This window comes from Oxyura jamaicensis, chromosome 10, assembly GCF_011077185.1.
Source record: "Oxyura jamaicensis isolate SHBP4307 breed ruddy duck chromosome 10, BPBGC_Ojam_1.0, whole genome shotgun sequence".
Classification (NCBI taxonomy): Eukaryota; Metazoa; Chordata; class Aves; order Anseriformes; family Anatidae; genus Oxyura; species Oxyura jamaicensis.
In genome coordinates, this window is record NC_048902.1 from 11926105 (window position 1) to 11945764 (window position 19660).

General features: G+C 41.3%; 1 protein-coding gene across 1 annotated transcript in view; it reads right to left on the reverse strand.

Moving 5' to 3' along the window:
- Positions 1-17610, reverse strand: part of BNC1 (basonuclin 1) — a 75641-nt gene extending 58031 nt beyond the window's left edge. The window contains exon 1 of the mRNA XM_035336295.1: positions 17462-17610. Coding sequence (XP_035192186.1) covers positions 17462-17470 — 9 coding nt within the window. The 5' untranslated portion in view covers positions 17471-17610. The remainder of the gene's footprint in view (positions 1-17461) is intronic.
- Positions 17611-19660: the final 2050 nt, after the last annotated feature.

Here is a 19660-nt window from a genome sequence, read left to right on the forward strand (position 1 = left end):
AATGCATGCATCTCAGACTTCAACCCACAAAAAAAATCTAACCACAGGGTCCTGCTAAACGTGATCCAAGAAAAAGGCAAAAATCATTACTTCCCGTCTTGGATCTCTTCTGTCCCCTTCCAGTTATCCCAATTTCCTGCCGTCATCTCTTCCACTTACATGAATATCCCCTTCTGATGGTTATTATATCATTTTTGGGGCAAATAAAAAGGAATCTTGATTTAAAAAAAAAAAAAAAGTTAAATTTTCTTCTAATAACTATTTTATTAGCTTGCAAGTTTTGTGCTGTACAAATTAAAGCACAATCAGCCAAGTACTCTACCAGCATCCAGTAAACAGAATAGCCTACTAGAAAAGTTATGGGCAGTGCTTAGAAAAGAAAAGAATGCATGCCCAGAGAAAAAACAGTTGCAAATGTGAATGCATTAAAAGTTTAAACAGGGTAAATGGTGCAGTCACTGAACAGCACACTTATAAAACCTGTTTCAAGAGTGATTTTTCTAACTTTGAAGTACTACCAATTATGCTTTAAGGGTGCGCGTTAAAGTAAATGTTAAAGATCTGTTGCTACAGACCTATTTTTTCCTTTTATATAAAAAAACACTGTTTTTCCTTTCCTAGTTTATTTATATATATTTTTAATAGTCAATAGCATTATATTTAAATAGTCAAAATTAAATGGGACATCAATACAGTCCTTAAGTTTCATGCTTTGAACTGCGCAACCACAGCATGGCTCTATCATGGTTACAGTAGACAGAGTCTGGCTTTTAAGATCAAACGCAGCGTGTCGCCCCGCTATGTTAGCTGTCACTCTGTGAGTAAACATCGCTGAGGGACGGCGTTAGCAACACGTTATTACTCGTGATGTTGCATGATAGTCACAAGGAGCTAGCCAAAGTCAGAGATAACACCAGTGAGAGCTGCTGGGGGAAGTGATGCAGCCTGGTATGTTTGGAGGGATTCCTTCCTCCCCCCATTTTACTCCTTGAGGAAGACTTGCCCACGATTTGCTATTTGATCCGAGGAGCAGGCCTCCCACTGAAACAACAGCTATCAAGGAATGTTAAGCAAGGCAGCATTAAATTAATAACTGTGCAGTTAAACTGCTAAATACAAGTAGGTTTGCCTCAAGTGCTAAGCACATTAATTTAAACTGTCATTTATGTGCACTTTTAAGGGGATACTTGTGAGGTGTCCTAGATTACCAGCCGTTAAATGACAAAATGTTTATCAATCCACACACTAAGGGCAGGATGAGCAACAGCATCTGCACTTCACGTTTCTTTCTCACAGGCTGACCTCAGCCGGGGCCAGAAGAGGCCCTGCTAAGACAGGAGCACCACGTATCTCCTGGAAACACCCTGCCTTTGGTTTCCCTCACAGCCCTGTCAGAGCAGGTCTCCAGCCGCTCACAAGGCCTTCGTGCTGCTGGTGCATCCCTCAGGACAGCAGCAGGCTGAATTCTGGTGGCTGCGCAGTGGGCACCTTGGGACATGATCGGCCCCAGAAAAAGCTCCGCCAGACGTGTAGGCTCCACACAGGGTCAGGCTTGGGCGCGTCTGCACCTTGCTCCTCAAACTGGAGGCAGAGGCAGCGTAAGCTTTGCCACCGGCAGTGGTGGAGAAGGTAGGCAGCAAGGGCCGGGAGTCCTGAGGCAAGAGCTGGCAGTCCTGGCAAGGCGCAGAAGGCTGCGCATTTCTTCCAGCCTGGCCAGGCGACAACTGTTAGCACAGCCCCCCGAGCTGCCTTCAGCGGCCATACCTCGTGGCTGAATGCGAGCCATTTTGAAGCACTTCATTTTTTCACTTGTCAGCATACGACCGTTGGGGTACTCTGCTCTGCTTGTCAGGCCTGACAGCCGAAAACAGCAAGGACTGTCTCATATGCTATTATGTTGCTGCCAAAGACCTGGAGTCCCAAGGCGAGACGTGTTACACCACAGAGAATTACAGGCAATTATATAAAGAGTTACATACTCTGAATGCTAGCAAATATCACAAGATGTACATGAGAAGAGAGATTGCACCGGTCTATTCCTCTTTCCCCCACCTTTTACTGCACAGGATAAAAATCCGGCTGGCAGGACACTGTGCGGGGCACCAACCAGCAGTTCATGCTACCAGGGCCTGATGCAAGAGCACGATCCAAATTCTTAAAGAACAGTTTTATTTTTTATGAATTCAACAACTGACAGGAGAGGGTTTTGCATGAAGTGGCACTAAGGAAACTGGCCCAATTTCCTTGCTAAAGGAGATGCTGCCTAGTACAGAGGAAGCACATCCAATGTTTAAGCAGTGAGGTTCCAGTTAAATTCTCAAAATGGGACTTTGAAGTTTCAGCCACTTTCATCATTTTTGTATGCAAGAACTTAATCAAATATTCCCACCTATACCACCTGAGAACACAACCTCCCTATACGTTACGAACTTTAGATTTATTATGCCACTCTCACCTCAGGCTAATCTGCACAACATCACTGCATCCAGTTGAATCACCCCCAATTTATGCCAACTGCAGAGATGGCTAGTCCACCCTCAATACTGCAAATTCTACAATTTTCAGATTTTCTGAAAAAATATCAAATTTAGCAAAACAGCAGGAAGCATAAAGTCCACTGCTTAGCATACTAAGGATTAATTTTATTCTTAAAAAATGGCAGCAATGTATGCTTCTGGTTATGGAGGTGTGCCAGTAGTGCTACAATTAGGGCTGTGCTGTCACTTCAATTATAAACCCAATTTTCTGAGGGTTTACTAAAACTTCAGCTTAAAGAGAAAAGGTTGCTGCAGGCTGAAATGTGTTGTACAAGATCTCAGCCAGCAGATACCTTGTTTCCAACATTGGAAAAGAAAACCCAATCGGGTATTTCAAATGTTAGAATTTAAATGTGCTTATAGAGACAAAACATTCCAAAAAAAAGGAACATTTACTTGTAAATTCTGAGTGCAAAGCAAGTGGCTTCCTGGTTCTCATCAGAAATAATATGGATAAGCATGACTGCAGACTATGCAAGTAGAGAGAAGGAATAAGGAAAACAATTTTGTTTTATTTTTATTTTTTTGACAAACACCAGGCACTTCTATAAGTGGGACTGGTTAGATCACAAAGACAGTGACCCATGCAATTTTAAGGAGGGAGAAACAGAACACCTCTTTTCACAGTGAAAAGTAGGGCAAAGACCATATGGACAACGTGGGCTTTCCTCACTTGAGAGAGGGATACGCCAGAGGTGTGACTGCTCCTACACATGCATGCTGCAGTCCTTGGTATTGTCCGCTAGCATCAACATGCCTCAGAGTGTGCTTCAACCAAAAATAACATGATACAGGATGCACAGAGCTCAGTGTGGGCTGCAAAACTCAAGTGAGCAGGCAGCTTTATACGCAGATGATTATCTTGCCATGAGTTCTTCACTGAAAACACTGTGTATGCGAATAAGGCAGCTCTTTAAAACCACCCCAGTTAAATTTGTATTCACACTTCTGGCTGCAGCGTGGACAAAGGCTGAGGCCCATTAGTTAAAAAGAGAAATGGTGCTGCACGCTATATGCTAGTGGTTTCTTCACTCTGTCTTTGCCGTCTTCTGCAAACACTATTCTTGCAGGGGAGGAGATACCTTTTGCCCTGGAAATTTATTCCTTGATCTCTCATGCTGGCACACCGGTGACACTGACACCTCTTTGCTATTGAACTGCCTATAAAACATACCCATGCGATACAAACAGACCCTTGTTTCTGCATCTCTTGCAGCTTAGAAAGTTCCAGGTCCCACACATTCATTTTGCCAAATTGGCAGTTGCTAGGAAGCAAACGAAAAATGCTGGCAATGGTTCTGTGGAGCAGGGAACATGTAGCAGTTTTCCTGTAGCACAGGAAACAGACTGAAATTTTCAAATGACTTTCCAGGCCAAAGACATCCAGAAGTGTCTACGAATAAGGAAACTCAAAGTAACTGCGAGGGGATGATGGAAGTGGGCTAAACAATGGTGCAGCTTTTGTAATTAATTTAAATTGGCCACCTTGCTTTACTTACCTCCTCTAGCTGAGGTTTCTGTAGAGGCAGAGAAGTTGGATAAAAGCTCACAGGCACAGTCTATCACTATGCAGAGGAAGTGAGTTTTTAAAGGGGAAGTAGTCAACCTGAGCTGAAATACTAAGAAACTGCAACTGATAATGCCAATTGCCTGTTTCCTTAATACATGGGAAATAGTCCAAGAACTGGTCAGAAAATAATCCAGCGTTTAAATGCTGCCACACTTTAGCAGCAATTTCTCTTCTCACACAAAGGAAAACAGCACCAAGCAGAAAGACCGTCAGAAACCCACGAGGTTAAAGGTAGACCAATACATGGAAAGGTCAGAAGCCTATTTTTGCAGAAAAAAACAACAACAACAAAATGATACTAAGACATAAGATCAAGCAACTGCATCAAGACTGTTTTCTGAAATATGTATCATACAACAGTGAAAGAAAAAAATCACACATGCACTCGTAGCAAATGAAGTGCAACTGGAGTCTGCCCATTGAGGCTAACGGCAACGCATCAATGGTGCATTCTTGTCGTTTAAAACATTTGATTTAAACACAAAGGAAGATTCTGAATTCCTTTTACATATGCTGTACACGCTGTACTTTTATCTCTGACAACACCATTCAGTAATTGGTTACACCCAGCCATCTGCTAGCAGGAGCCATCTCCATCCCTGCTGCCCCTGCTCCTCACAAGAAGGTCCATCGGGGTGCTCGAAGACAAGCCCAAGTTTTATGCCCTGCCACGGCAGAGTTTGTTCAGGGTGCTTAAGGATTTTTCCGCCTCTCCACTTCCTCCATGGGGCTCATTTATAGTAAAATAGGGAAAATGCAGTTGGCAAGAAGATACAGGAATCATTTCCTTCTCTTGCTACTTTGATGATTCCCCTTGGGGGACACAGAACAAAGACAATCCACACTGGAGGTAGCAGGAAAGATCCAAAAGTCTCTTTTAGGGCAAAGGACACAGGCTGTAAATCAGCTCTCTTTTTCTGAATCTATTCAACCCGACTCAACTGTAAACTCCCCAGATGTGACTGCACCTTCTTGTATGTTCCTACGTGGCCTGTTGTTTCATGCAACAGGGCACTGCACAACCTTTACTGTTGATAGACGACAAAATAGCAAATAACTCCCCCCCCCCTCCAAATGCAGAGTTGCTACAGAAAGCAGTTAAGAGAATTTTCTTCCTTCAAGGAATACTGTCATTTTCTCAGATTCTCAGACCTTTGTACAAATTCACTGAGAATTGCTGCCTTCAGCAAAACTTAACCATTTTAACACTAGAAACATTAAAATATATAGGTATGTTTGCACAAAGCAGCAAATATCTGAAGTGCACGTTGTTTTCTTGTTCTTGACCAGATGACACTCGTTGTCTAATATGTAACACATGGCAAGCTAATTCGGGGAGGCAGGGTTGTTCTCCTATCTCACAGAGTTCTGTATTTGTAACATTTCAGGAAAACCAAAAGCTGGAAGTTTAGGAAGACTGCTTGCTGTACTTTCAGCTTTGTGCCCTGCATGCAGAAATACTGTACCACATTGACTTCTGAGCTCTGCGATTACTTAGTAGCTACACTGTACAGCAACAAGTCCCTTCAAAAAGTGTAAGAAATAATTGGTGTAGAAGATGTTAGCTGATTAATGTACAGTACCACCAGCAGCAGCACGTGCTGCCGGGCAACTTGCACCAGGGCAGGACAGGCTGGGGTGCAACACATTGCACGCTTCTGACTCTTCGTGGTCCTTGGTGAAAGCCATGGGCATAATTTAGAGTAGGTCTCCGTAAGGTCATTGTTGGATAAAATATTCATTGTAAAAATAATTTTTAAAAATCACTGAGGCAGCTGCATGAAGTAAAGATACCTCGTCCAAGACACAGCTTTGAGAAGAACCAAAACTGACAAAGACTGATAGCAAAGTGTCGAGTCAGAACTCACACAGTTTACAGTGGTATAAATGCAGAACGAATGCAGCAGCTTGCAAACTCATCCCCTCGCGCCTGTTTGCATGTGTGCACATACACACAAACATGCCTACACACATGAAAAATGAGTCCAAGACACAGGGCTCCTTGAAAAAAACAAAAGAATGCTCATGTTTTGGCAAAATACTATTTTGCTTTTACTGGCATGTGAGGCCAGGCTGCACTAGGCATATTTTAGCAATAACGATCAAAGCACAGGCTTTCCCTGAAGATTAATGACTGGCTAAGAGGATAGTTTGAGGTCTGTTTACCCCAGCTGGTCCTTAATTCCCAGGAAAAGCATCTGCAAAGCTTATTATTGCTATAAACTTGAGATGGAGGGAGGGGTTATGCTGTTTCAAATGATATGTACAATGACTTTTTAGAGACTTAACGTCTTGTATATTAGCCAGACTGTTTAAACCATCTCTTAAAGAACTATTCATCTTGAAAGTAAATAACTTCGTACTTCCGCAGCAGCACACTTCATGTGAGCACTGCAAACTCCTTTACAAGCAATTCATTAACCCCCCCCGCCTGCATGGCAAGTGAGGAAAGAGATATACAAGAATCATTTCACTCTTCATAGAAATGCAGCTACAGCTGGGAGGAGAATGAAAGCTATTTAACAGCAGACACAACTCCTACGTAATATTCAGGACAAAAAGCGAAGAATATTGTATTTCCCTTAAACTGCAAGAAGATTTAGCTACACAGAAAGCAACTGCTTGACCGAACAGGAGCTAATGTGTAACGCTCTTGGAAAATATGCATGTGGTTTTTCAGACAGATTGTGAATCTCTTATCCACACCGCTGAACAGCTACTCAAAGGACCAATTCCACTGATTTAACGGAGGAATAGTTCCAGTTTGAGTAAGTAGTTTCCAACCCAAATCTTATTTATCACAGTGGTCAAGAACGTAAGGGCTCACCAGAAGTTCCCAAAAGCCTGCACTCAAGACAGAAATGTTATTCCTCAAAAATATATGGAATTCTCAGTTTGGATGAATTTGCATCTTCAAATAAAAACAAATACATAAAAAACAAAGCAGCAAAGCTTAATTTCACATCAAATTCGGGATTATTAATAGTAACCGACCCGAGGAAGGGCTATGGATTTTAAAGTATTGTAATGTGGCAACCAACTGACAGGCTAGATTCAAATCTTGAAGGTGTTTCATTTAATTGTATATACGTTAGCAATCATGTTTGGACTTGCAGTAGGCTATATACTATACTTTCCTGTATATTTTCCCACAGACGTAATCTAAACAACAACAAAAGTTGTTTTTAGCATCATTATGAAAAATAATAATAAATGGATGTTCCAAACGAAGCATGTGATTAAAATGCTGCCTTTAGAAAGGATGAATAAGCCAAACAGGATTAATTCAAAAGGCTCAAATGATCGAAGGGTTAACAAAAATATTCATGGCCCTGCATGTCATTTGCATGAGACAAACTCACGTTCTGAAACAACCTTTACCTTTTCCTGCACAAATAAAGCTGCTTTGCTATATAGAGCAAGATTCAGAAAAGTATGCAATCTTTGGCACCAAAAACATCTTTTCTGCTTGCATCCTACTGAATTTTCCCATATATGTCACTTAAAAAAAAAAAATCAACAACAGAAAAAAGAAAAAAAAAAAAAACACAAGAGAAAGCATCGCTCCTCCTAAATTGTGCTAGATATTTTACTTTTGGTGTGTGAGGTAGAGAGCTGACTAAGTATCAAAACCAACTTGGTAAAATGGAGTAAAATGTATTTCTAAGTATGTATCTTATCTGAAACAGAGCTCTTCAAAAATGTGTTACATTTTATCAAGTGCTGCACTCGCATATCTTCAAATTTTATTTTTTACAGTTCAGGTTGATATTTAAATAAGTTACCATTGATGCTCTCAAATCATCTTTGATGATTTGGAGAGAATAAAAGCTTTGATGGTGTCAGAATCATACTCTGTTGTGTGACTGTATGAACACCAACACATATGAGAAGTTTCAGAAAAAATTCCTTTGGAAATCTACCTTGAAATTTCAACTTCTGTGATGTTTACTATCATGTCTTTCTGTTCACAAAGTTTTATACTAGAAAAAAGATCCAATTATACACACTGAGGGAACGAATAACCAATAACATCCTATTAGCATTTGTGTAAATTAATCATTTTGGCCCCCGCACCCCCCAGCTTTGTTTCCCTGAGGTTTTAATCTTTTGGAAAGTACCGGGTTAGCTGAAACAGTAGATTGGTTATGGTGCCACAGGCTCCTGTTTCCAACGCAGCCATGACACCAACGCTGGAGATCGCTACGGGCTGAGTGCTATTAACGTGATTATTCCTGGTCAGTACTTCAGGTCTCCTTATTTGTCACTGAGAGCAAATCAAAACGCCGCCCATGAAAAATGGCAACGGCCAAAGTGGTTATTATCAGTACTCTTCTATTGATTTAGACATTGCTGTATTTTACCAAATGAGGAGCCTTTTACAGCTGCCTTTTCTGCACCACACCAGCACTGTCCCAGGACCCGGTTCCACGATTCCCTTGCTATGAAACGGGGGAGGCAAGGTTTTGGAAAACCGACTTCCAGCGTGTTTGATTTTATGCGTGTGCCTCGTTCCTCTCCTATAATTAAAAACGCCTTTCAATCCATGAGCCCATGGGCTTTCTGCTGCTGGTAGGAATGATCCTTCTGCTCTATGACAACTTTTAGCTTGTTCCAACATATCTCCTAAATGAAGGCATCCATAAACAGAAGAGAAGCTGATCTCATTTTTGCAGGCAGGTGTGATGCAAAACAGCAGCACAGCCTGGTAGTCAGCCTCCCATGCCCATACTCACTGGGAAAGCACTCTTTGGACATCAAAAAGCGGCCAGAGCCTGATCACGACAAGACTCGAGTAAACTAATTCGTAAACGTAAGAGCATGTTATTTCTAGTCACACACACAGCTGTGAAGGTGCCAAGGGAAGCAGAAGCGCTCCACTTTCTCACCCCCTTTGCTCTCACACATACTGCAGGGCAGCAGGATAACAACAGCTGAGCTGCACTTTATGAAAAATGCTGATTTTTTGTTTGTTAAAAGACATTTTACAAAGGATGTTGAATAGGCTGATATTAATTATTAGCACATCATTGTGTGATCTTACATTTCACCATTTCGTTCCTTTCCTCTCTTATACATACATAAGAAATTCAGATAGTTTTACTTTTTTTTTTCCCCCTCTCACCCCCTGATTTGGCCTTGTAGAGCTGATCCATTTTCTCTGACCTCAGGCTCTCTCCAGATGTCCTGACTAGTCCAAATCTACATATTTTTGGAGGAGTACCGATGATCCTATGATATTATGACCTCCAAAAAGCAACGATAACAAAAGATCCTTGCCCTCCTTCCCCCCCCCCAAAAAAAAAAAAAAAAGTCAAACCAAAGCCCACAAACTACTAGGATATTGAACAAAGTCTTACTGGCTCCATACTTCACTACTCCAGACAGTTACAGAGTATGAGCTCAGAAGGCATTATATGAGAACACGACAAAAATAAGATTATGCATAGATCCCAACAAATATAACCAAAATCAAATGACCTGGTAAACCAAACAAGGTTCAGACTGCAATGATAATCAGCAAGATAATCCACTGAGTAACACATATTTGATACCTAAGTCTTCGTTGCTCTTCAGCGTCTATTGCATCAGGTACATCACCTATACCTACACGAAGTTAATATAAAGCGATGCTAAGAAAGACTTCAGCACACAAAGAAAGGTGTCAGAAAAGCTCCTTAGCCACTTTGAAGTGGGTTAATGGTGGGTTCCAATACGATTCTAGGTACAGAACATCTCAGGGAGCATAATAATGTCAGCAATGTTTCAAAACACAATCCTACCCTGAGTCTCAGCAATGACTGCAAATTTCTAAGCACGTTTGACACCGAATCTCTAAGAAGAGTAGTTTCACAGATGTTGCTGGGTGTATAAACTGATCTGTTGCATTTTTATCATACATCCTGGTGCATAAGATGAAAAGAACTACTCAGCTGTCAGTGTGAGTAACTGTATCTGGCAAACAGAAAATAAAATTTAAAATACCTCAATAAAAGCCCGATATTTATTTTTTCAAATTGACTGTAAACTAAACAAATTGGATAAAAAAGGGGGGTGGGGTAGACATTCTTTTATATATTAAACACAGTGTTTTAAAACTCCAATTGCATTATTTCCTAAATAAGGATTTAAGTAAGGATTTACCACGGCTACTGCTCCAGAGTCAGTATTAGTTTTACTATAAAGGTAAGGAAAGCAGGACTGGTTCCACATAGCCTTTACAGGATTTATCCTAGTACAGACCAAGAAACCAGCACCCCTGACTTCAGCACAATATTCCTTTATTCCTAGAAGCATACTTTGTACCTGGATCCACTACAATTCTTAATTTGGAACTTATTATGAATCAGACTCCAATTTCCACGGCAACTGGATAAGTTAGAACTTATTCAAGAATAAACACAAAATTGAGGTCTGAACTTTTACAATATTTATAAAACAAGAAGTATCTTAGAAAGCTGGATTCTAGACAGCAGAATTAATTTACTTTGAAAATGTATGACTTCTACTGAAAATAGTGAATAGAGCATCCAAATAAAAGGAAGTCCAAAAGAATAGATCTTTACCCATAAAACTTTGTATACATTATGCTGTATCAGAAAAATATTAGATACTGGATATGACATTGATGCTTAGCATTAAGAGCTTCTATGACATCTGTATTCTACTATCACGAAAGCACAATCATATTTCTCATTTTGCTTTAACAAAGTGAAGCAGGAAAATCAATTTTATGCTATAGATGTGACCACGGCTTTTTTATTACAATTCTGCAAGCTGAGGGTTATGCCTTAATTTCTTTCCTGAGAAAAGTGAGAGAGAGAAGAATACCCAGAAAACCAACAACATTCAGTGTGTTGCTTCCAGTAAGAAAATAAATATTGCTTCAAGAGACAAAAATAGTGTAACCCACCCCATCAAAGAAACAACCAACTTGTTTCACTTGGCTACCTAGGTAACATTTATTATACTGGGAGATTCTGACAAAAATCCACGAGCCTCATTTTGTTCCAACTACTGCAACTCTTGAATGTTTCACTGCCAGGATAGAAGTAAAGAATAAAGTAAGTTTTATCATAAAAAACATGCTTGTGAACCTATGATAAACTTATCTTCCTATAAATTTCAGATGCAGAAAGGCGTCAAATGATGAAAGTAAGATGCTTACATTTGAGCTCTGTAAAAATACCATTTAATTACTGAGTGGTCTTTTTGTAAAGACAGTTAATTCCCTACTTTCTTCATCTACTCTGTTTTATTTTTTTGCAAGTGAAGGACCAGAAAGTGCAGTTATTTAAATATTTACAAGCACCTCCAATGCGCCTCTATCAAGGCAGATCATCAGCACCGTCTGCTTTAATTGCTGCCATCATTGATTGCTGTGCAGGCACACATGCAGAAGCTCCCAACGCCAAAGCTCTCCTGCCTTTTTCCCCCTGCGCTACATACCAGATTTTGTAACCTGTGTCAAGCTACCCCCGATGCTTACAACTTGCAAACAGAGGCCAGCAACGAGCCTCCCCAGACACTAAATCATAATCTTCGTGTTTTTCGTATTTCACATTCTAGCCGCAGTTTCAACATCCATACCCCGTGACACGAGGGAAGGATAAATCAACAAGCGTGACAGCTCCCTTGTAGAGACTGGTACGGCCCTGGGAGCTGCCACACCCGACACCCACAGCTCCTGCCAGATGGCTTCGGGAGCGCGGCGCTGTTAACCCCTTCAGGAGTCGCTCCGGGTTTTCTGCTGAGCAGTTATTAAGGGATTGCTTTTCTTTTTTTTGGGGGTAGAAAGAGGGAAAAAAATACTTTGATCCAGCTTAGCGAAGCTTGGGTAACTGAAAGACATGTCCTTGGATTGAGAGCTGAAGTAAAAAAGTCACTCCGTGTATTTCCTTAAAGACAGGAATTAGGAGTTAGTATTATACAACATTCCTTCTTCCATACCATGCCGTGGTCCAACATGTTTATCAAAAATAGCACTGCAAAAGTTTCAAAACAGTTTTACGGTCCTTTTTCCAACCTAGGACACGGCTTAACCTTCTTGGAATGAGAATGCCCATTAGCTGCCCTTCAGCCAAACAGCCTGCTCAGGCCCTAAATCAACAGGGTTTCTGATCCAAAACCCATACCGTAAACTCTGCGACTGTTTCACGGGGTTTGATCTGGTCCCAGGGACATAAATTTGCATGCAACTCCTAAGTTTGTGAGCAGTCCCTTGGCTTAAACTTGCACATGTGCTTAAGTACTTTGTTCTGGCAGGGCCTAAGACAGCTACTTAAAAATGAAAACAGAAGCCACGTAAAGAACAACTTGTTAAAAACAGTTTTCCTCCTGAAATATTGTACCAAAGAAAATAATGTAACAAAATACACATACCAATTTCTAAAAGTACCTATTGACTGAAAGGTAGGTAAACACTAGCTAAAATGTCGTCAGCCAGTAACAATGCACATCCCTTCACACAAAAGGGCAGAATAAAAATAAAACAAAAATAAAATTCTGACCTATGCTCAAAATTCTTCCTACAGTATTGTAGGCACAAGAATCTATGGATACAAGCAGCAAGAAAGAGGTCTCAGTCCAAGTTTAAGAGAGGCCCCTAGACTTCACCTAGTCTAGTTTATAGCTTTGAAAACAGTTACCTGGGCAATTTCTTCATTTCTCCTGTACAAAGTGTGCTCATCTCTCCAGTTTGTGTGTGGCTTTGTCATAAAAAAAAAGTAGCTAGTAGAAAATATTGCAAGGCCAGCACTACTGACAAGCATACTTATGAGTGTTTTACTTCCTAGAACTCCTTCTGATTTGGTTTCCAGTGGGATTTGGGTTGCGTACCAATTTTCCTTTACACAATTATAAATAATACATTTCAGTTTTATGTCATCTGTGGAAGAAATTACACTGAAAGTAGTACTTATTTCAGCTCTAAGTGATATCTTGTTGAAGAAAACGTAATAATAATATGAATTTTGATCATAACAAAATAACACGACTGCAAGTATTTTTAATTTGGGGAACATGCCACTAATAACGTTAAAAGACTTAAGGTAACTATTCACAGTGCAGGAGAAACTCAGGCTCAGTTTTTATAATTTAAACTAATTGCTCGTACACAGACACTGTTGGGTTACAGGTTTCTTGTAATTTGCTAGCATTTCAAGGTGCAGAATTAATATTTCCTTGCATGGTTCACATGAATAACTTGAGAACAATTTTTCCCGAGTTTGTTCTTTACACGTGCTGTACAAGTTAAAGGGTTAAGTAACCATTATATTCTAAAGAGCAAACTGTTTGCCTTAGGGCCATCTCCTCCTTACGCCTGATGAATTGCCTGACACTTCATGTATCATACATTACTTTTCACTAGGAAGTAACATTTGGTTCCAGTCATGGTGCAAGACCTGACTTTGGAAGTATGAAGCAATATGGGATAGACCAAGAAAAAAAGAAAAAAAAGCCAACAACAAAATCATATGCTAAGTAGTCTGCACATATATAATATTCTAATTTATTATGTCTGTACTTTAAAAAAATGGGCGTAAAAGTGTATGAAGAGAAATTCTATGCATACTGGGATGAGTAAAAGTACAAGTATGCGAATCATATTCAGAATAGCAAGACACTTTTCAGGACTAGAATGAAATAAATGCAAATGTTACTGAGGGCTTGGCACCAGAAGTGTTTTAGAAGCTAAACAGCTAAACGTAAGCATAACATTTAAAGCTGTTTTTAAAAAGAATGATTATAAACAAGATTAAAATAGGAATGGCCCAGCAATTAGCCAGCAGAAACTGACCTGAGCTTCAGTACAAAGGTGCAGAACTGATACTTTTCAGTGTGTTCTGCAAAGGACAGGAGGCACAGCTCCTGTAACAACTGCAGGAAAACAAAAGCAAATAAAAAATTAAAAAAACTAGAGGTATCAGCCTCTAGTTCAGATTTTTGTTGTTGTTGTAAAATACTGCGTGTATTACAAATATTTATTTAAAATACAGCCCTAGATGTGTCTTCACTTGTGTGTGTCGGAACCTGTTCAGAAAGTACAAAGGCAAAAAAAAATCATGACTTCTGGAAACATACCTATAAAACCATACCATCCAAAGATACCATATTAACTTTGTGAACTAAAGTATTTAGATACTTAGAGCAGTTTACAAAGCTTTTCAAATATTACATGAGACAGCAAACCAATCTTTTGTAATTATAAAAGGGTTGAAAGTTTTATTAGGCAAAGATTTAGCTTAAAGTGTTAGTATTAGCTTTCTCTTAATTGTAAATTTACTTTAAATGTATTTTTTCTTGCTGTCTTGCTTCCTAGTGAAACCCATGCCTTATGGATAGGATTTATATAACCCTGTATCACATTACTTATTCTTCAAGCTATGTTTTTCAGGATATAAGTGTCCCCTTGTAAAATGCTTCAAGCTACACAGACTAAATACGGGTGAACATGCCCGGAACTGGTGCTTCTCCTTTGTGGAGGGCAACTCCTTTCATTAACTGTGCATCAGATGCTTCTACAGTGGAGTACTTAAGAAGGAAAGTAATAAAAAAAAAAAATCAGGAGCCAAGGTTTGGCCCCTGAGGAAGGAGGAACAGGGGGAAAACACAACTTTTGGGTGAGAGTTCTGCTCCTGAGCTTGGCACAATCATCTCTGTGAAAACCAATGGCAAGACCCAGGGATTTCTTGCGCAGCTCCCACTGCATTTGCCATCGCATTGCACGATTGAATCATCAGAGCACCTTCCTTCCTCTCTTCTGCAGATGGGAAAATGAAGGCTTCCTTTCCACAGAGCTGCTCCAAGGATAATTCATAAATATGTATGAAGTGTTTGAGACTGCATATTCTCTGAACTGCAAGGTATGAAAGGAGTGAAGATGAATTTTAATCAAAATACCTCTATTAGATGAAGGAAGTGTCCGGAGTAACAACAGGTACCAGAACAGAGATTTCTCTTCTCTCTTCTGAAAGGATACTTTTTCTGAACACACAGTGTTCAAAACATCCCGATAGCACAGAAGAATAAAAAAATAAATCAAAAATGTTCCTGTCATGGGGAACAAGAAGCATGCTTTGGTGACAGACTGTAGGGGAGACAGGACAGGCAGGAATAGATGGGCCCAGGCAAAAGGGTACTGAGCTCAGGAATGTGGATTTCTCAGACATCAGCTGTCAGCAACCAGCTATGAAAATTCAGAAAGCAGAAGCCTCACCTCTCCCCAGTTAGCTTACTTAACAGCCTGTTTATTGTTACCAGTAAGTCTGCTGAGGTAAAGATCCAATGTATGAAGCTCCTGCGACAGGCTCTGCCCTCTAAAACCTATTGTACAGCCAATGAAGATGGTTCTGTGGACCAAGTTGCTGGGTTTTATTTCAGAGTTCTTCGTTTACACACACACAAAAAACAAACAACAATAACAACAAAAGGTTGCAAAGTTGAAGCTTTCCCAGTTAAGAAATGCCAAAAGTTTTGCTTGTTTGTGCACATCACTTGATTATTCCTTTAGAAAGGACAAAAACCACGACAAAAATCACCAACAAGTCAGCATTACCCTTTATGCGTAGGGTGAGCCCTATCCTCTGGAGGATGCATAATGATAAATAATTGAGTACCATAATGCAGAAGGGGACCAGATTAAGACTGCCCAGCCAGACATAACTTACAAGCAGTCTGCTTTGCCACCTAAGAGTTCACTTCATTGTAGACTTTTCCAAAGCTACCTTTGGCATCTGACTTCGAACAGTAGTATTTGGTGATTTATCTGCCACAGCTTCTTGTCCTTCGGTGTTGGTGCATATAGCTGACAGACAGCTATGCTAGCCATGATAATTAAAACCTATGCACATCTGTATTTTTGGTTGGCTTTTCCAACCAGGTTTAATACCTGTACTCTTTTTCTAATTTTAAAATAAAGGACAGGGCAGAAAAAGCTAGAATGATGATAGCCACAATAAACACACCAATAGCTGAGGAACCATCCTAGGCTGTCTTGTATTCACATGAGACCATAAGAGAGCCAAACACAGCAGTTGTTTTCTTTTCTTTTTTGTTGTAAAACCCTTGATAATTCAAACTGCCCTTCAAAGCAGTTGTACAGCAACTGAAGAAGTGACCAACCAAAGCACACATCAAATGAAACAGTGTAATTAAGACAAACTATTTCACAGACAAGAGGTTCAATCTTTTGAAGGTAACACGTGCTGATTTGGCTACCAGAGGAATTGCAAAAAGGGCTCCGGGAGAAAATCCATTAGGACGTGAAGGGAAAAAAAAAAAAAAAAAAAAAAAAGAAAAGAGGATAAAAGCCCTTTTGCACTTCCCTTAGAGTTGTCTTTTGGTTTGTTGAGACCTTTGTACATGAAAAGGTCATGTTCACCTATGAGTAATAAGCATAATCTGAAAGTTTCCTCACGAGAGAGCTCAACCAGGCTCCCGCCTCCAGGGAGCTGAGGCAAAGGCACTCCCCAACCGCCCCGCAGAATGAATGCTTCCACGCAGCAGGGGAGAAACCTTCAGCACTAACCTGTAACACAGGATCACGGTATTTTTGGGGAACTCATTAAAACTTGAGCATCAACGGCTAAAACTGAGATTTTTATCTGAAAGAACAGAAGCAGTCAAATGAAAGCGGGGGATCATCTGGCACATGCCTGATGGCAAGCCCATGATACTGTTGTCAGTTTTTCAGTAATTCTGTGTACAAACATGTATATTTTAATGCTTTCCTTCCACCACAAAAACACTTCCTTTACTGCTATCAAAGCCCTCCCAAGGCAGCAATTAACCATCATCTAAATGCATAACGCCTAAGTGTCCTAACAGGAAGGGCAAAAATAGCGTCCTGAGGCAATTAAAAAAAAAAATAATCGAAAAGTTGTGACCAAAAGTAAACTTCCCGGGCGCATATAGTGGAGCCAGCACTGGGGCGGGGAAGGGGACTGCGAAAGCCAGCCGGCCCCCTCAGGCGCTGCTCCCCGCGCCTGAGGGCTGGCGAGGGGACAGGGTGACGAGAGGGCCGTGTCCCCGCCAGGGAGCCCCCGCCGGCCGCTGCCACCCGGGACAGGCCCGTTCCCGTTCTCGGCCCCAGTCCCGGCCCCGGCCGCCTCAGCTGTGGCGTCGCGGTCGCTGCCACGTGCGGGAGGCGCCACTGTGAGGGAAGCGGGAGGACGGTGCCGCCACCCCCGCCCTGCCCGGCAGCGCCCGCCCGCCGAAACCGCCCTCAGGGCGGCGACGGCTCCGCCGCGGGGGGCTCCAGCGGGGTGAGCCCCAGCGCTGTCCCCCTCCTTCCTCGGGCGGGCTCTGCCGCGTACCCCGAGGTTCCCCCTCAGCGCGCCACCGTGGTACTTACGGGCTCCATGTCCGACGGCTCCAGGCTTCAGGGGCCGGTCCTGAGGCGATTCCTCACAATTTAACGCCTGCTCGCCCTGGCCGGGGGCGGGCGACGGGCTGATTGTCACCTGCGCGGCTGTCACCCCCCCTCCCCCCCGCCGGGCGGTCCCGCTCCGCCCCGCCACACCTGGGGACGCTTTGCGGCCCCGGGCCGCTGAGGGCGATGCGGGACCGGGCCAAGGCAGCGCCCAAGGGCTGTCCCCCTGGGCCGCTTTGGAAGTGGTGGCCGAGGACACAGGTCCCGAGGCCCCCCGGGGAAGGCGCCAAGGCCTCTCTGAGCAGTGCTTGGCCTGGCCTGTCAGTCGGTGCCTCCTCACGAAGCCTGCCTCTGTAGGTGAAGTTACAGCCGTGTAAAACTTGGATAAGTGAGAAGAGATTTAACCATTTCCATCTCTTCTTTTAAAGGTTTCCACAGCTATGAGGGGCTACCTGTGTGGTGACAAACTGAAAAGTGAACAGTTGTCAATTTCTGCTTATCTTCCCAAGATCTCTTCTAGTCCTGTAGAAATATTGACTCCAAGGTATGGATCATACGGAGCACTACATGTATGAAAAAAAGATTATTGTATATTCACTCAGTTGTACACAAATGACATTTGTGCATAGCATGTACACAGAGCATTGGGGAAAAATATCTTAGCACCTTCATGGTGAAATAAATAGTGTCTTTTTGATGAGAGCAAAAGCTTGTTTCACAATTCAGGCAGATCATAGAATCATTAAGGTTGGAAAAGACCTTCAAGATATCTGGTCCAACCATCACCCTATTACCAATGTCACCCACTAAACCATGTCCCTAAGCACTAAGTCCAGCCTTTCGTTGAACACCTCCAGGGACGGTGACTCCACCACTTCTCTGTGCAACCCGTTCCAATGCCTGACTGCTCTTTCTGAGAAGAAATGTCTCCTAATTTCCAACCTGAACCTCCCCGGCACAACCTGAGGCCATTCCCTCTAGTCCTATCACTAAATATCTGCAAGGAGAGGTCAACTCCAGCTCCCCACACTTTCCTTTCAGGTGCTTGTAGAAAGCAATAATGTCTCCCAAGCCTCCTCTTCACCAGACTAAACAACCCCAGTTCCCTCAGTCACTCCTCATAGGACTTGTGTTCCACCTTCACGTTTTTATTATTTGTTAAATAATGTGTACTTAACAAGGATCGCTCTATGTTATTTCATGTAGCAAAAGACAAGTATATACTCATACAATGTGCAAAACTTGAACCTTTTAATCAATTTCTGCCCTCTGCGATGTCATTGAATCTTAGCAATAACTAAAGCAATAACTAAACTCAGCCATACATAGTTAATCACACGAGAAAGTGTTTACAGATTCAACTTGCTAATCAGAAAAGTTCAAGTAGTGAATTAAATAAAGCATATTACAGTAAGCAAACAGAGGAGGTAGTATGAGGCCTTTGCTTAAATCTGGCTTAGAATTTGTATTTTCTTTAACAAGAAAGATATGTGTAATACCCACACTAAAATTCTTGAACGCCATGTGTTATTATAACTTCATAATGCAAGCAGTTTGGGGGGAAAAATTCATATTGATTTAATGTTACTACTCTATTAGTATTTAGTCTTGCAATAGAAATGTGGGAATTACACAACAGAAAAAAAAGTTTCTTAAAATGAATCTTTTATAAATGTTTATCACACAGTCACCAAAATAGTGGAGTTCAGTAAGCCATAATGTTTCTCCTCTGAGTAAATTGGTCCTTTCAAATTCAGAAGTTTTAAAAAGCACATGAATAATAGAGATCTTATAGACAACTCATTCTACTCTGAATAAAACACACAGCTCTCCTATGTCATGATCATCATGATTCTGAAAAAGAATCAAAAAATCTTCAATTCTATAAACAGCAGTTTAAAGACTCATTTTTTTTCTTCTCTGAAATGAGTCGATGCTCTAAAAGCATAGTGCTGAAAGACTGCCAAGCTCATAGTCCAGTGAGCACTTGGAAGAGATTAATTTTATACCTGGAATGAGTATGTACAGTTTCTGTTCCATTTAGTGAAATGGCTGGAGTGTGAACTAGTTTTTTCTTCATAGTACAATATTGTGTTAAATCCTGGAATAAAGAATCAGCCACTAGAACAGAAAGAGTCTGAATTCAGGACTGTGACCAGCTACGGATGTTCCATGAAAAAT